Source organism: Balaenoptera ricei, chromosome 3, assembly GCF_028023285.1.
Source record: "Balaenoptera ricei isolate mBalRic1 chromosome 3, mBalRic1.hap2, whole genome shotgun sequence".
In the NCBI taxonomy this organism is placed as follows: domain Eukaryota; kingdom Metazoa; phylum Chordata; class Mammalia; order Artiodactyla; family Balaenopteridae; genus Balaenoptera; species Balaenoptera ricei.
In genome coordinates, this window is record NC_082641.1 from 114,358,055 (window position 1) to 114,373,327 (window position 15,273).

The following is a 15,273-nucleotide window of genomic DNA, read 5'->3' on the forward strand; positions in this document are numbered from 1 at the left end:
TCTTGGGTTTTGTTCCTCAGGCAGTGTGTGTCTGCGAGTTGCTCCCTGACTGAGCTAAGGCCCCAAAACTGGTGACCAGTCATCCAGGTTTGCTATGACATCCCTGTTCCAGGTGGCAAGAGTCCTGGGACCTGTCTCGTGCTGGGGAGATTCTGCTTGTGGTCACTGGTGAGGGTCTGAGCTGCCCTGGGTATATTCCTTCAGCAGAGCAAACCTGTGAAGTGTTTCTATTGTAGTTCTAACGGTGCAAGGAGCAGCAGCTTTCTTTAATAAGCTGCCTTCTATGTGCCAAGACATACAGTGATTTTCAAGTGAGGGTAGAACCTTCCTCCTGGGGCAGAGTGTGTGGGGGGCATCTGTGGTTGTCACAATGACTGGGTAGGAGTCTTACTGGGATGCTAATATCCTGCAATGCTCCAGACAGACCTGTTCCATGAGGACTGCCCTGCTGAACAAGTCAATTGTGCCCCTGTTGAGAAATACTAAGTGCAACTTAAACTGAGAAACATAGAGAAACCTAAATTAGCCCTTACACTTATATTAGCTGTAATTTTCACAACAGCCCTATAGAGGAGGTATTATTACTGCCATTCTAAAGACTGGATTTGGGGTATGGGGTCCTTTTCAGAGCCAGGTAAATGCAGATAGCAAGGATATTACATAGTAATTCTTGGCACCCCAAGGGAGATGGAAGAGAAGAATTTTGTTCTTTATTTTCAAAGCTAGACTCTGTTAAACAATTATAATCATAAAGAGCAGTAAGAGATCTCTAGTAAGGGGAGCCAGGCCTCCATTTGACACAGGCTTTCATGTAGTGCATTCTAAATTATATGCGGAAATATATAAAGTTATAGACTTCATGTTCTCATCAAGGTCATAAAACTCAGAAAGACAAGTAAGGGGAACAAATGTATTTTTCCAATATATCTGTTGCCCTCCATGGATAAATAACACATTTGGATAACATGAAATAGGACTCAGATTCTTCAAACAGACGCCAAAAGGAATTCCTTTTTTTTCTCTCCCCTATAATTTATCATCTTAAACTTCAGTCGTAATAATAAAAGCCTATAATCTATTAAGATAGATTTAGCTGTTGTCAGACCCTGGTGACCCGGTCAGGACTTTTAGTGAAAAGTACTCTACTTTGACTGGTTTGTAAGAATTTTGATGGGTGTAAAAGCAAACAGCACTTTGATGATTCAGACAAAGGGATTTTCTTCCCCTTGGAGCTGTTTCTAGGATAAAAATTGCCCTATTGTAACCTGAAAAACACCTGCCTACTTGATGCTGTAGAGGTTGAAAGGGACCATTGCCTGGCTGACCACTAGAGGGCGCTCTGCCTCCATAACTGGGGCACACGCCAACACTTTGAGATGCAAAAGATTTCAAGGGTACAGGGTGGACCACAATGCAGGGGCAATAAAGTGCAAAGCTTTGGGTTGGGTGAGACTTTAATGGGTGAGACTTTAATACAATCCAGAAAAGGAATAGAAGTCACAAGTGAGCAATACTGTGGCTTGAATCACAGCCCTAAGGAAAGTATTCAATGCAGTATCAAGATTCTCTCATCTTTCCTTAATGAACCCTGAGCAGCATAGAAGGGGAAAATATGCAAACCCACGCTTTTAAAATGTCTGGATTTGCTAAACCAACAAACGAAGAGTGGATGATTTGTAATACTACAAGACTCTCCATTTCTTAGTGTGTGTGGGGTTCCCTACCACATTTGCATGTAACATAATCTGCGTAACACAATCTACATTGAATATGGGCAGCAACTCAAGTTTTGTGTTAAGTGGCCAGCCTTCTGGAGATCATTGCTGTACCTGATCATGAAGATTCTGTGGTCATACACACCACGTGGCTTCCATCTAACAGGGACATTTGACATTCAAACCTTTCATGCCACTAGTGAGTGCCTATGAAATGTCCAGCTAATTTACCGGTAACAACAAATATCTATTGTTTCTTCTCCCCACCCATCTTTCTTTTAGTACAGAAGCCACAGTGATTGAGCCAGAAAATGACCCCAGAGGTACTAGTGATAATAACTTGTTACTATTAGTGAGCACTTAATATTTCAGAACACGGTGCAAAATTCTTCATGTGCACTACCTTATTTAACCCTTAAAACAAACTTTCTGACATGTATTATCCCAGTTTTACATATGGGAAAATAGAGGGTCAGAAAAATTAAGTAAACAAGTCCTTACAGTAAGCTACAGAAATAGGATTTGAATCCCGGTCTCTCTAACTCCAAAGCCTGTGAACATAAACACTATACCATTCTGCATCGTTTTCATTTCATGTTGGACCAGGATCCCTTGCTATCCGAGGCAGTACTGTATTTCTGGGAACACTGTAAGCCATGCCATGAAAACCTGTTTCTTCATCTATAAAATAGGAACAACAACAACAACAAAATCCTTTCTGTGGGGCTGTTGCAATGATTGGAGTTTATGGTGTAAAATGTCTATACAGTTCCTGACACCTAGAGGGTCCTTGATAAATGGATGCTTTAACTCTTATTACTAAAAATTCAATCTAGCATCTCACACTGTATGGCCTTGTGGTTTGAAAGAATTAAGGCATCTTCTAAGAACCTATCTTGCCATGAGAAAATAACTTTTGAACTGGGAAAGCAAGACTTATTTTTGCAGAAAATACAGCGATCCAATATGTAAGGAAAAGCTCCTGGATCCACATCAGAAATGAGATTTCTTTAAAAGAAAAAAAAATAAAAGGATCCTACAGAAACGCTCCAAGAACCCTTAGAAAACAAATCCATCCTTTCCAACACAAAACAATTCATTTCTCGTAGTCACTAATTACACGTTCTTTTCAGCTGGTTGTATTGCAGGGACTAGGACTTTCTTGGAGGGTGGCGGGGCGGTCGGTGTCTGCTTTGACAGTAGAAACGACCAAAGTTGGCCCCACCCATGTTACAAACCACAGCTGCGGAACAAGCCACGCTCACGGCCCCTGGCCACGCCCCGGAAGCGCGCGGAGCGGTAGGCGTAGCCTAACACCCCGCCGACTCACCGTAGGTGAAGTAGGCCACTTCTGGCGGGAGTGAGACGTTGTGCAGCGTGTCGTCCTGTACATGCTGGTCCACGTACACCTGGGCCTCGCTGGCCTTCAGGAAGGCCATGAATCTTGCGGTGAAGGAGGCCACGAAGATGGACAGCATTCCGAAATCCAGCAGGTTCCAGAGGTGCAGCACGTACTCCCGCGGCCCCTCCTCCCAGATTTCCTTGCATTCGGACCAAATCATTCCTGCCGGAGAGTGAGAAGGTCAGGCTCATTTTTCATTTCCGGGCCTGTGTGACCATAGGGGGCACGGAGGGAACCAGGGTACAGATGTAAAGGTAGGTTCTTTGGAGCTGGGAACGTTGAGAGCAAGCAGCAAACGAAAACATGCCTTCAAAGGCAGATTTATAGTCAGGAAATCCACAGACGGCAAGAATTCGTGCCACCTGTCCCTCTGCTTGCAGATAAACCATCTCCAGGTGTGAGGAGAGAGTTCTCATCCACTGATAGATTCTTAGAGGCAATATAGGAGAAATGTAATGGCTGACATTTATATATTTTAAGCACTGGGAGGTTATAAGGAATCATCCAGTTCTAAACTAAGTATAACGAAACTGAGGTCCAGGACTGGGAAAGGGTTTTCTGAAGGTCCCACCTATGTCCTAGAACCCAGTTCTCCTAACTCCCTGATTAGAATGCTTTCCTTTATATTTCTACGAATGTTTCAGTGAACATTAGTTTTGGGTTATTAGTTTTTCTTTTCCTTACTTTTTTATAACTTACTGGATTTTAAAGACATATGTCTTCACTGTTACATGTTGATGTAGAAGTCAACGAGATGTTGCTACTTCCCCCATCCCACCTCTAAGCCAGCCTCCTGAGGTAGCTGAGACTAACAACTGGGTGTGTATCTTTATATACCTGTACTATCCAATATCGTAGCCACTAGTCACATGTGGATACTGAGCAATTGAAATGTGGCCAGTTAAATTGAGGGATGCCGTATATGTAGAATACACACCAGATTTCAAAGACTTTTTACAAAAAATGTAAAATATGTCAACGTTTTAAAATCTGAAATGCTATTTTAGATATACTGAGTTAAATAAAATCTCTTATGACTAATTTCATCTCTTTCTTTTTATAATATAGCTATTAGAAAATTTTAAATTAAATGTGTGGCTTATGGTGTGGCTTGCCTTATATTTCTATTGAATACTGCTATTCTCTACCTTTATCTTCACTGATTATTAAAAGTAAATCACTTTAGATTATTAAAAATTATTTGGTAACATTTTGAGCACCTACTATGTGTACATATTATATCTCTTATAATATATACACATTATGTACATGTATGTGTACATATTAACTCCCTCAAATCTTTGTAGTAACCCTATGAAGTACATTCTCTTATTATCCCAGTTTTACAGCTAATATTTCCTTAGACATAGTGAATTGTAATGTGGCCAGAGAGGAGGCAGGAGATCTGAAATTTGAGTCCAGAAGGTTTACCCCTAGAGTCCCATGCTCTTGACCACTATGCCCTTTGCTTCTCCAGGAAATAGAATTGAGTTGAAAGCAGATAATGAAGAAAAAAGACTCTTGACTGTTTTCTAATTAACATCAGAGAGTTTACAGCTACTCAGACGTAGGAAAGATTTGATGCAGAACTAGCCCATTCTGTGTTACACTGTGCTACACTTCACCTGCATACTTAGAAGGTTAATATGGTAAAAGAATCACTAACGGATTGGTTAGTGAAACAATTCCAGCTCATTGACCACATATCCCCTAAAGGTTAACACTGCCAGCCCCTCGGCACTCCCCTGGCTCCGGTGCGTCAGACATGATGGCCTGCCTTCCCGGTTCCTCCTGCCTCTTCCACAGCTGTTTAGAGAGGTTGTGGCTTCGTTTGATGAAACAGATTCTAAGATCTGCATGTCTGTATCAAATTGGAGGGGGACAGCAGGAAGTGTCCCCAAACATTGCAGGTCTGTTTACAAGACTCCCCCCACCACACACACCTTGCTCCCCCCTTTTGTTCCTTAACAAAGCCATACTTCCCAAGCTTACACTTTGAAAATTTTTGTGGTAATTCAGTGAAGTAAAATTTCCTTAACAATGAAATGTACTTTCATCTGTGCTTGTTCAAATAGATATTTAAAATATGTTATTGGAAAAACCATTACAGGCTGGAAAAAAATGTTTGTTGCTTTCCTCTATGCCCCTGCCCCCCAATTAAAATTCCTAATGTCTTAGTGGAACTGCTTTTTGCTGAGCACTAGGAGAATTACAGGCTATCAATTACTTTAATTTAGGAAGCCCTGTTCTACCTTGGTCACTCTTACTGGGTATGTGACCTTGGATAAGTTCCTTGATTTTCTTGAGGTTTTGGGGTAATTTCCAGCACTGAAAACTCTATGAATCTGAAATGCAAATTATTTACAGTAAACTGACTTTTCTGACCAATACAGAGGTTCCTCGTTGGGCATTGCAAATCACTTCCTCCATGGTCCAATGCCCACATCAGTCTTCCTAGATTTACATATTAACTTACCCAGACTAATTTAAATTATTCCAAGTCCATGAGTAAAAGTAGCATGGGCCCAAGGGTTTGAGCAGCAGGAATGCTTAATTAAAAAAGAAATGTGTGAAATTAAGTACTTCAGTGAGTGAAATTAGGTCCCCTGCTTCCAGGGTGCTGAGGGTAGTTCAGCATTTTATATCCAACCTGAGCCCCCTGGACTTTTGCCTCTAGCATGTCAATCAGATGAGTATATAGAGTCCAGGGGCTTAGAGAGTAAGGTTGTTGGGCAGTGGAGCCTCCTTCAGGCAAACTCCCCTTCACTCAGAGATGCCTGGAGCACAGAGAGCATGGTCACTGGTAATTAATGAGGATGGCTAGCAGAGGAACAGGTTGGGAAATGCTGGGAAGCCTTGGGGGAAATGAGTAGCTTTATTTAGACAGGTTCTAAGTAACGGCATGCAGGCTGCTGAGATGGGGCTTGACAGTTCAAAAGGTGGTTCACCCCCCTCCCTGCCTCAGATGCTATTCAGAAGGGATCCCCCTTCAAAGTCCTGTGAGACTTAACTGTGTGCATTCCTTAAATGGTCATAGCCCCTTCCTCTACATAGGGCTTCTCTACACTGTCCCAACGCCCCCTAACCACATCTTGGGAGGCTTGTCTGTTCTTTTGGGTCAACTTCTGACCATTGGGTCAGGATATAGGTGTCCTGTTAACTCACAGGTGGGAGAATATCCCTAGAAGCCCTCAATCCTCAGGCCCTAACATCCAAACACCATCTCAGTGGCAGGTCCTTTGCAACAAATCTGGGCCTCACACACATTCAGGGTTCATTTGTTTTCCAGGCAAGGAGATGATATTAATAGATGCAAAAATTTTCTAAGAAAGCTCATCCCCATCTCTAATTTTAGTAGCTAACCATTGTTGAGTACCTGCTAGGTGCTAGGCCCTGTGCTAACACTTTTCCAACACTAAAGCTTCCTTACAGCTTGATAGGTACTGACTATAATTATCTCCACTGTACAGATGAACAGACTTGTGTATGAAGATGGCAAGTAAATTATCCAAAGTCACACAGGCAGTTCAGGACCTTCTTTCCACTGTGCTGTCGCTCACCATGCCCTCTACTAGGCACAGACTTACTCTCACTGGTCAGGAACTCATTTACCACTTAACAGACAGTGTTGAGCTCTGACTTTGTGCCAGGCACCATTCTGGGGATACCACAACCAGGAAGATGCTATCCTTCCCCAGCAAGCTCGGTCTAGTGCTGGAGACAGACGTGTCCACAAACAGTAGTGCTATAGGGTGACAGATGCTGTAATAAAAGCGTCCAGGGGACTGTTTGTGGATACACAGTGATAAGAGCAGTCAGTGTTATAATCATGAGACCCAGCAGAGTGTCGGGCAGAACATATATCTGTTGACTGAATGAAGGAGGTGACACCTGGCATGAGGAGCCAGGAGCTAGCTGGGTGAAGGAGCAGGGGCTGAAAGGTGTTGCAGATAGCGGCTGTGGATGTGAGGGAGAACAGGCTGTTCTAGGGGACTGCAAGAGGCTTAGTACGGCTTAGGGTTGGTGGGGGTTGTGGGTGGGGCTGGAGGTCGGCAGCAGGGAGGGTTAGTGAAGGCCCAGTAGATCCTGAAAGGCCCTCCTTCAGGCCATGAGGAGGAGGCTGGGTGTCACCCTAAGCTAGTTAGCTCCTAAAGGTGATAAGTGGAGCAGCAACGTGGTCTGACTTGCTGGGAGAAATTTTGGCAGGTTGGCTGGAGTAGTCTACTTGGAAATCTTACCTAGATAAATGAGGAAACCATCAAAAGAATGATTTAGGTGAGGAACACAGCCCATTTGATTTTGCAGTTTTATTCTTGGTCAAACCTAGATGTGTGATTCTGGAGCTAAGACTTAGCACTGCCCTCAAAGAGTTTGTAATCCTTGGTGGGTGACGTGAGGGAGCAGCTTGATCCTCGCATTTTACACATGTGAAAGCTGAAGTTCAGAGAGGCAGAGCCACCAAGGAAGAAGGGACACAGTCAGGACTGGGCTTCTTGATAACCAGTCCCAATCTCTTTCCTTCTCTCCTTCTCTTTAAGTGTATTTTCCTACTGTGCTAGGCATTTACATCTCACTCCATCAATTGAGCTTTCAACTGGGGCATCTGTTTAAGAAAACACTGCCAGGTTCTCTGTAAGAGTTGGGTTGAGAGAGTCTTCATGACATAATTCTCTTCCTAGATGGAGAAATGACATGCGTGGTGAAGAGGCTTCCTGCCCTCCAAGCTCCATGGCTTTGTGCGAACCACTAATGTTGTCCCAGTCCTCTGGTGAGCGTCTGTATAGACACACTCTCCAAGTCACAAGCTGTATTATAAGCTCTTTCCTCTACCCCAGAGTGGCTGCTCATGATACAGGCGGGAAAGATATATTCCTGTGGTATGAACTGATGTTGGAGATTCTCCAGGCAGAAGGATCTGTGATCTCTGGTTCATTTGGTCCTCCCCAAAGCAAGTTGTCTTACAGCTCTAGAGAACACACACGTCTGCTAGCAAATTCACCCCTCCTTCCTCAGTCACGCTCTTCTCTTGGCTTACTTTTTTTTTTTTTTTAAGTTTTTAAAAAATTAATTAATTAATTAATTTTAAAAAATTTATTTGTTTGCACCAGGTCTTTGTTGTGGCTCGTCTCCTCCTTAGTTGCGGCACGTGTACTCCTTAGTTGTGGCAGGCAGGCTCCTTAGTTGTGGCTCATTGGCTCCTTGGTTGTGACACACGAACTCTTAGTTGTGGCATGCATGTGGGATCCAGTTCCCTGACCAGGGATCCAACCCGGGCCCCCTGCATTGGGAGCACGGAGTCTTAACCACTGTGCCACTGGGGAAGTGCCTCTTGGCTTCCTTGATACTGTGTCCTGGTTTTTCTTCTACCTTTGCATGTAGTCTTAGGCTCTTTGTGGCTTCCACCTCCTTTGCCCCTGCTTTAAATCTCCTGCATTTACAATCTAGAAGTTTCTCAAAATTCTGCTAGTAATCAAGTAAAGCATATGGAGTTCAGGAAGAATATGTTTCTGATTGGGTTTGACCCTTCCACAGAATTGTACAGCAGAAGAGGAACAACCTACATATCCAGTAGGGATTTGGGGAAGTAATAGAGTATTGTCACACTATGTGGCCATTGAGAGAGGGCCTTGGGAAAACCAGATACCTACATGGAGCAAGATCTAACAGAAGATGAAAAGAATCAACTACAATTTCTATGATTAGAGAAATATTAATATTAATTGAGACAGGCTGGAAACAAAGGAAAGCGTGTAGTATTTATTGTCAGAGATGTTAATTGTTAGGAAGAAAAAGAGAAGGGAGAATAGGAGGGCAGTGAGGGTGGACAAACTTGCAATTTTAAACAGGTTGGTTAAAAAAGTCTTCACTTTGAGAAAGAGACTTTTTTCTTTTTTCTTTTTTTCATTCTCAGTTTCTTCTTTTTTAAAATTTATTTATTTTTAAAATTTATTTCTTTATTTTTTAAATTTTCTTATTTTTTTAACATCTTTATTGGAGTATAATTGCTTTACAATGGTGTGTTAGTTTCTGCTTTATAACAAACTGAATCAGCTATACATATATCCCCATATCCACTCCCTCTTGTGTCTCCCTCTCACCCTCCCTATCCCACCCCTCTAGGTGGTCACAAAGCACGGAGCTGATCTCCCTGTGCTATGCGGCTACTTCCCACTAGCTATCTGTTTTACATTTGGTAGTATATATGTCCATGCCACACTCTCACTTCGTCCCAGCTTACCCTTCCCCCTCCCCGTGTCCTCAGGTCCATTCTCTATGACTGCATCTTTATTCCTGTCCTGCCCCTAGGTTCTTCAGAACCAATTTTTTTTTGATTTCATATATATGTGTTAGCATACGGTATTTGTTTTTCTTTTTCTGACTTACTTCATTCTGTATGACAGACTCTAGGTCCATCCACCTCACTACAAATAACTCAATTTTGTTTCTTTTTATGGCTGAGTAATATTCCATTGTATATATGTGCCACATCTTCTTTATCCATTCATCTGTTGATGGACACTTAGGTTGCTTGCATGTCCTGGCTATTGTAAATAGTACTGCAGTGAACATTGTGGTACATGACTCTTTTTTTTGAATTAAAAAAAAAATTATTTATTTATTATTGGCTGTGTTGGGTCTTCGTTGCTGTGCATGGGCTTTCTCTAGTTGCGGTGAACGGTGGCCTCTCTTCGTTGCAGTACGTGGGCTTCTCATTATGGTGGCTTCTCTTGTTGAGGAGCACGGGCTCTAGGTGCACGGACTTCAGTAGTTGTGGCATGTGGGCTCAGTAGTTGTGGCGCATGGGCTTAGTTGCTCCGTGGCATGTGGGATCTTCCCGGACCAGGGCTCAAACCCATGTCCCCTGCATTGGCAGGTGGATTCTTAACCACTGTGCCACCAGGGAAGCCTGTGGTACATGCTCTTTTTGAATTATGGTTTTCTCAGGGTATATGCCCAGTAGTGGGATTGCTGGGTCATATGGTAGTTCTATTTTTAGTTTTTTAAGGAACTTCCATACTCTTCTCCATAGTGGCTGTATCAATTTACTTTCCCACCAACAGTGCAAGAGGGTTCCCTTTTCTCCACACCCTCTCCAGCATTTATTGTTTGCAGATTTTTTGATGATGGCCATTCTGACAATGAGGTGATACCTCATTGTAGTTTTGATTTGCATTTCCCTAATGATTAGTGATGTTGAGCATCCTTTTATGTGTTTGTTGGCAATCTGTGTATCTTCTTTGGAGAAATGTCTATTTAGGTCTTCTGCCCATTTTTGGATTGGGTTGTTTGTTTTTTTGATATTGAGCTGCATGAGCTGCTTGTATAATTTGGAAATTAATCCTTTGTCAGTTGCTTCATTTGCAAATATTTTCTCCCATTCTGAGGGTTGTCTTTTCATCTTGTTTATGGTTTCCTTTGCTGTGCAAAAGCTTTTAGGTTTCATTAGGTCCCATTTGTTTATTTTTGTTTTTATTTCCATTTCTCTAGGAGGTGGGTCAAAAAGGATCTTGCTGTGATTTATGTCATGGAGTGTTCTGCCTATGTTTTCCTCTAAGAGTTTGATAGTGTCTGGCCTTACATTTAGGTCTTTAATCCATTTTGAGTTTATTTTTGTGTATGGTGTTAGGGAGTGTTCTAATTTCATTCTTTTACATGTAGCTGTCCAGTTTTCCCAGCACCACTTATTGAAGAGGCTGTCTTTTCTCCATTGTCTATTCTTGCCTCCTTTATCAGAAATAAGGTGACCATATGTGCATGGTTTTATTTCTGGACTTTCTATCCTGTTCCATTGATCTATGTTTCTGTTTTTGTGCCAGTACCATACTGTCTTGATTACTGTGGCTTTGTAGTATAGTCTGAAATCAGGGAGCCTGATTCCTCCAGCTCCATTTTTCTTTCTCAAGATTGCTTTGGCTATTTGGGGTCTTTCGTGTTTCCATACAAATTGTGAAATTTTTTGTTCTAGATCTGTGAAAAATGCTATTGGTAGTTTGATAGGGGTTGCATTGAATCTGTAGATTGCTTTGGGTGGTAGAGTCATTTTCACAATGTTGATTCTTCCAATCCAAGAACATGGTATATCTTTCCATCTGTTTGTATCATCTTTAATTTCTTTCATCAGTGTCTTATAGTTTTCTGCATACAGGTCTTTTGTCTCCTTAAGTAGGTTTATTCCTAGGTATTTTATTCTTTTTGTTGCAGTGGTAAATGGGAGTGTTTCCTTAATTTCTCTTTCAGATTTATTGTCATTAGTGTATAGGAATGCAAGAGATTTCTGTGCATTAATTTTGTATCCTGCTACTTTACCAATTCATTTATTAGCTCCTGTAGTTTTCTGGTAGCATCTTTAGGATTCTCTATGTATAGTATCATGTCATGTGCAAACAGTGACAGTTTTACTTCTTTTCCGATTTGGATTCCTTTTATTTCTTTTACTTCTGTGATTGCTGTGGCTAAAACTTCCAGAACTATGTTGAATAATAGTGGTGAGAGTGGGCAACCTTGTCTTGTTCCTGATCTTACTGGAAATGGTTTCAGTTTTTCACCATTGAGAATGATGTTTGCTGTGGGTTTGTCATATATGGCCTTTATTATGTTGAGGTAAGTTCCCTCTTTGCCTACTTTCTGAAGGGTTTTTATCATAAATGTGTGTTGAATTTTGTCAGAAGCTTTTTCTGCATCTACTGAGATGATCATATGGTTTTTATCCTTCAATTTGTTAGTATGGTGTGTCACATTGATTGGTTTGTGTATATTGAAGAATCCTTGCATTCCTGGGATAAACCCCACTTGATCGTGGTGTGTGATCCTTTTAATGTGCTGTTGGATTCTGTTTGCTAGTATTTTGTTGAGGATTTTTGCATCTATGTTCATCAGTGATATTGGCCTGTAGTTTTCTTTCTTTGTGACATCTTTTTCTGGTTTTGGTATCAGGGTGATGGTGGCCTTGTAGAATGAGTTTGGGAGTGTTCCTCCCTCTGCTATATTTTGGAAGAGTTTGAGAAGGATAGCTGTTAGCTCGTCTCTAAATGTTTGATAGAATTCACCTGTGAAGCCATCTGGTCCTGGACTTTTGTTTGTTGGAAGATTTTAAATCACAGTTTCAATTTCAGTGCTTGTGGTTGGTGGAAGGAGACTTTTGAACATAGACCTGAGCAAGTGAGGGAGTGAGCCATGGTGCTGCCCGTGGGAAGAACTCTTAGGCAGAGGGGACAGCCTAAGCTAAGTTTCTGAGGCAGAAACAGTTTGAAGCAAGGAAGCCAGTGGGGCTGAAAGTGAGTGAATGAGATGGGAGGTGATGGGAGATGAGGGCATAGAGGTGGGGTAGAGAGGTGGAGGGCTTTGTTGGCCTTTATAGTGACATTGGCTGTCATGCTGAGGGAGAATGTGATACCACTGAAGAGTTTTGAGGCAAAGAGTGACAAAACCTGATTACATTTTAAATGGATCTCTAGCTCCTATGCTGAGCATCTACTGAGGCACAGGGTGGGAAGGACAGAAGCAAGGACACCTGGTCAAGGCCCTTCATCTCTTAGTGGTCCACCTCTCTCTCCATCACTGGGGGACCAGTTTGAACTTGTTAGAGTCCTAAAGTCCTGTTTAGCTCTAGGGCTGCTCCTGGTGGCAAGGGAATCATGGTTTGTATAGCCAGTCTGTCTAAAGGACTACATTCATGAGTCATGGGGGAAGAGAACTGTGTGTTGTGTTTCTGGCTGCTCCAAGGCCTTCCCAGCAGTGCTCGGGAGTAGCATATGAAGACTCCTTCAGTAAGGGCCTGATACCACTTCGAGGCTCTCTGTGTCTGAGCAGAGTATATCAGGTTGTGGACCTTAGGGTGTGCCAGCCCAAAGAACACAGTGAACACAGTGCTCAATGTCTTTCTCTTAAAAGTTGTTATTATTATTAGCAGTATTTTATAATTAAAGAGCTCCAGAAAATAGAGAGAAGATAATATTAGTCTTATTTTATAGCTGCTTCCCCAGTATCTGGCACAGTGCCTGGTACATAATACAATGCTTAATAACTACAGAATATTTATGGAGAAAAAAATTGAGAAAATAGAAACAACACTATCAGAAAACTTGCACGTTGTACTCAGCACTGCATTTACCAAGCTGCCTGCTCTGTGCCCTCAACTCCACCTTCCTCCTGTTAGAGTAGATGAAGTGTCCACACTCCTGCTAAGGGCAAGTCCTCTGCTTGCCTGCTGGATCCCATCCCCTCTTGCTACTCAGGAACTTTACATCCAAAGTCAGTGGTCAAGTCTCAGGCTGCATGTTACTTGATCTATCAGCAACACTCGACGTAAGTGATCACTGCCTGGGTCTTGACACAGTGACTTTGGTTGGCTTCTGGGACACCACTCTCTTATCTCAGTCTCCTTTGCTGGGTAAGATACTTCTCATTTTCCCATCCTTGAAATATTGCTGTGCCCGAGGGCTTGGTCCTCGGTTCATATGTCCACATTCACAGTTGAGGTATTGCATATAATTTACTTTAAGTAGACTGACATTTCCAAATTTATGTTTCCAGCCCCAGCCTCTCTGACCTTCAGCATCTGTAGTTGCTACTTGACATTTCCACTTGGAGATCTAATAGATAATCTCAAACCGAACTCTTGATTTCCATATCTACTCTCTCTCCAAACTGCTCCTCCCCTGGTCTTTCCTGCCTTAGAGGAACTCTCTATTATACCATTACTTGAGCTAAAAAACTTGGAATTTTCCTTGATTGCTCTCTTTCTTTCACACCCCACAGGCAATCCAGTAGTAAATATTATTGATTTTACCTCCAAAATATAATAACCGTCTACTACCTCCTCAAAACCAGCTATTTCCTGTCTGAATTACTGCAGTGGCCTCCTAACTGGTCTCCCTGCTTCTGCTCTTGTCCCAGAATCATCTGTTCTCCACACAGCAGCCAGTGATCCATTAGAAAATGAGGTCGTAGGATGTCACTTCTGCACTCAGAACTGTCCAGTTGTTTCCAGTCATACTCAGAGTAAAATCTAAACTCTGTACCATGGCCTCCAATGCCTTGCATGATTGACTCTGCCTATCCTGTGACCTCATCTCTGCCATCTCCCCCTTATTTATTCTGCTGCAGCCACACTAATTTCTTTGCTGTTCCTCAAACTTGTCCAGCTTGCTCCTGAATGCAGGCCTTTAACACATACTGATCTGTCTTTCTGGAATGCATTTCACCCAGATGTCTGCAAAGCTTGCTTTCTCTTTTCCTTTAGGTCTCTGTTTACATTTCACCTTATCAAAGGAGGGAGGTAAGAGAGCTTGCCCTTACCTGCTCAACTACTCTGATAAGGTAAAATGTGAACAGAGACCTGAAGGAAGAGAGAAAGCAAGGTAGGCAGACATTTATTCAACTTGTCTTCTCAGTCAAAGAAACTTGAATACTGACTGGGTATTTGAAAAGAAATTATTAATTTTCTTTTATGTTTGTAGTTCTGTTTTAGAAAAAGAATCCTGATTTCTATTACCAGTCATGATGGAGCAGTAAACTGGAAAAAAAAAGAAACTATTTTCAGACGTTGGAAATAGCAGAGCACTGTGATCCTTAAGAGAAACAAGCAAGGTAAGCCACATGATAGCCCTGTCTTTTATTTTTTTCTGGAAGCACATTTCAGTCTGCAGGGTATGGAGAGGGATTCCAGAAGCACAGAAGGCAGTCCCAATGAGTTGAATACACAGAGATTAGAGTTCAGGAAGGCTGAAGTGATTAGATGTTATATGGCAGAGTTCCAGAGAGAAAGGTACTATAGAACCAAAACCCAAAACCAAACACAAACAAAAATAGTCCAGAAATTTACATAGATGTCCTTTTGAATGTTCCCTGAATGCTAAGTCATGAATGCATAGAGTAAAACTCCACAAACAACAGCCAGAGAGCTGCAAGCTGAACAGTTTCTAGAGCTCACCCAGAGTGGAAAGATGTTTGAGCTCTGACCATCCACAGTTGAGAATCCTTGTTGATTACCCTGGGCATTTAGTAGAGACCCAGATGTGTGCCTCTATAGTACAAGGATAATCAATCCTTATGGTAAAGCTTTTCCAGGTCCACTCTAAGAAAGTTTGAAAAGGACCAAACTCATCTGTAAGAATTTAACAGCCTGTCAGAATAAAGCAAAAAAACTCTTTAAAG

At 42.1% G+C, this 15,273-nt stretch overlaps 1 protein-coding gene across 5 annotated transcripts in view; it reads right to left on the reverse strand.

Annotated features, from left to right (window-relative positions):
- The window catches only part of TRPC7 (transient receptor potential cation channel subfamily C member 7), a 124,055-nt gene that overhangs the window by 34,104 nt on the left and 74,678 nt on the right, over positions 1-15,273 (reverse strand). For all 5 annotated transcript variants that reach the window (XM_059919486.1, XM_059919490.1, XM_059919489.1 and 2 more), the window contains one exon: positions 3,046-3,279. In XM_059919486.1, the coding sequence (XP_059775469.1) occupies positions 3,046-3,279 (234 nt within the window). The remainder of the gene's footprint in view (positions 1-3,045; positions 3,280-15,273) is intronic.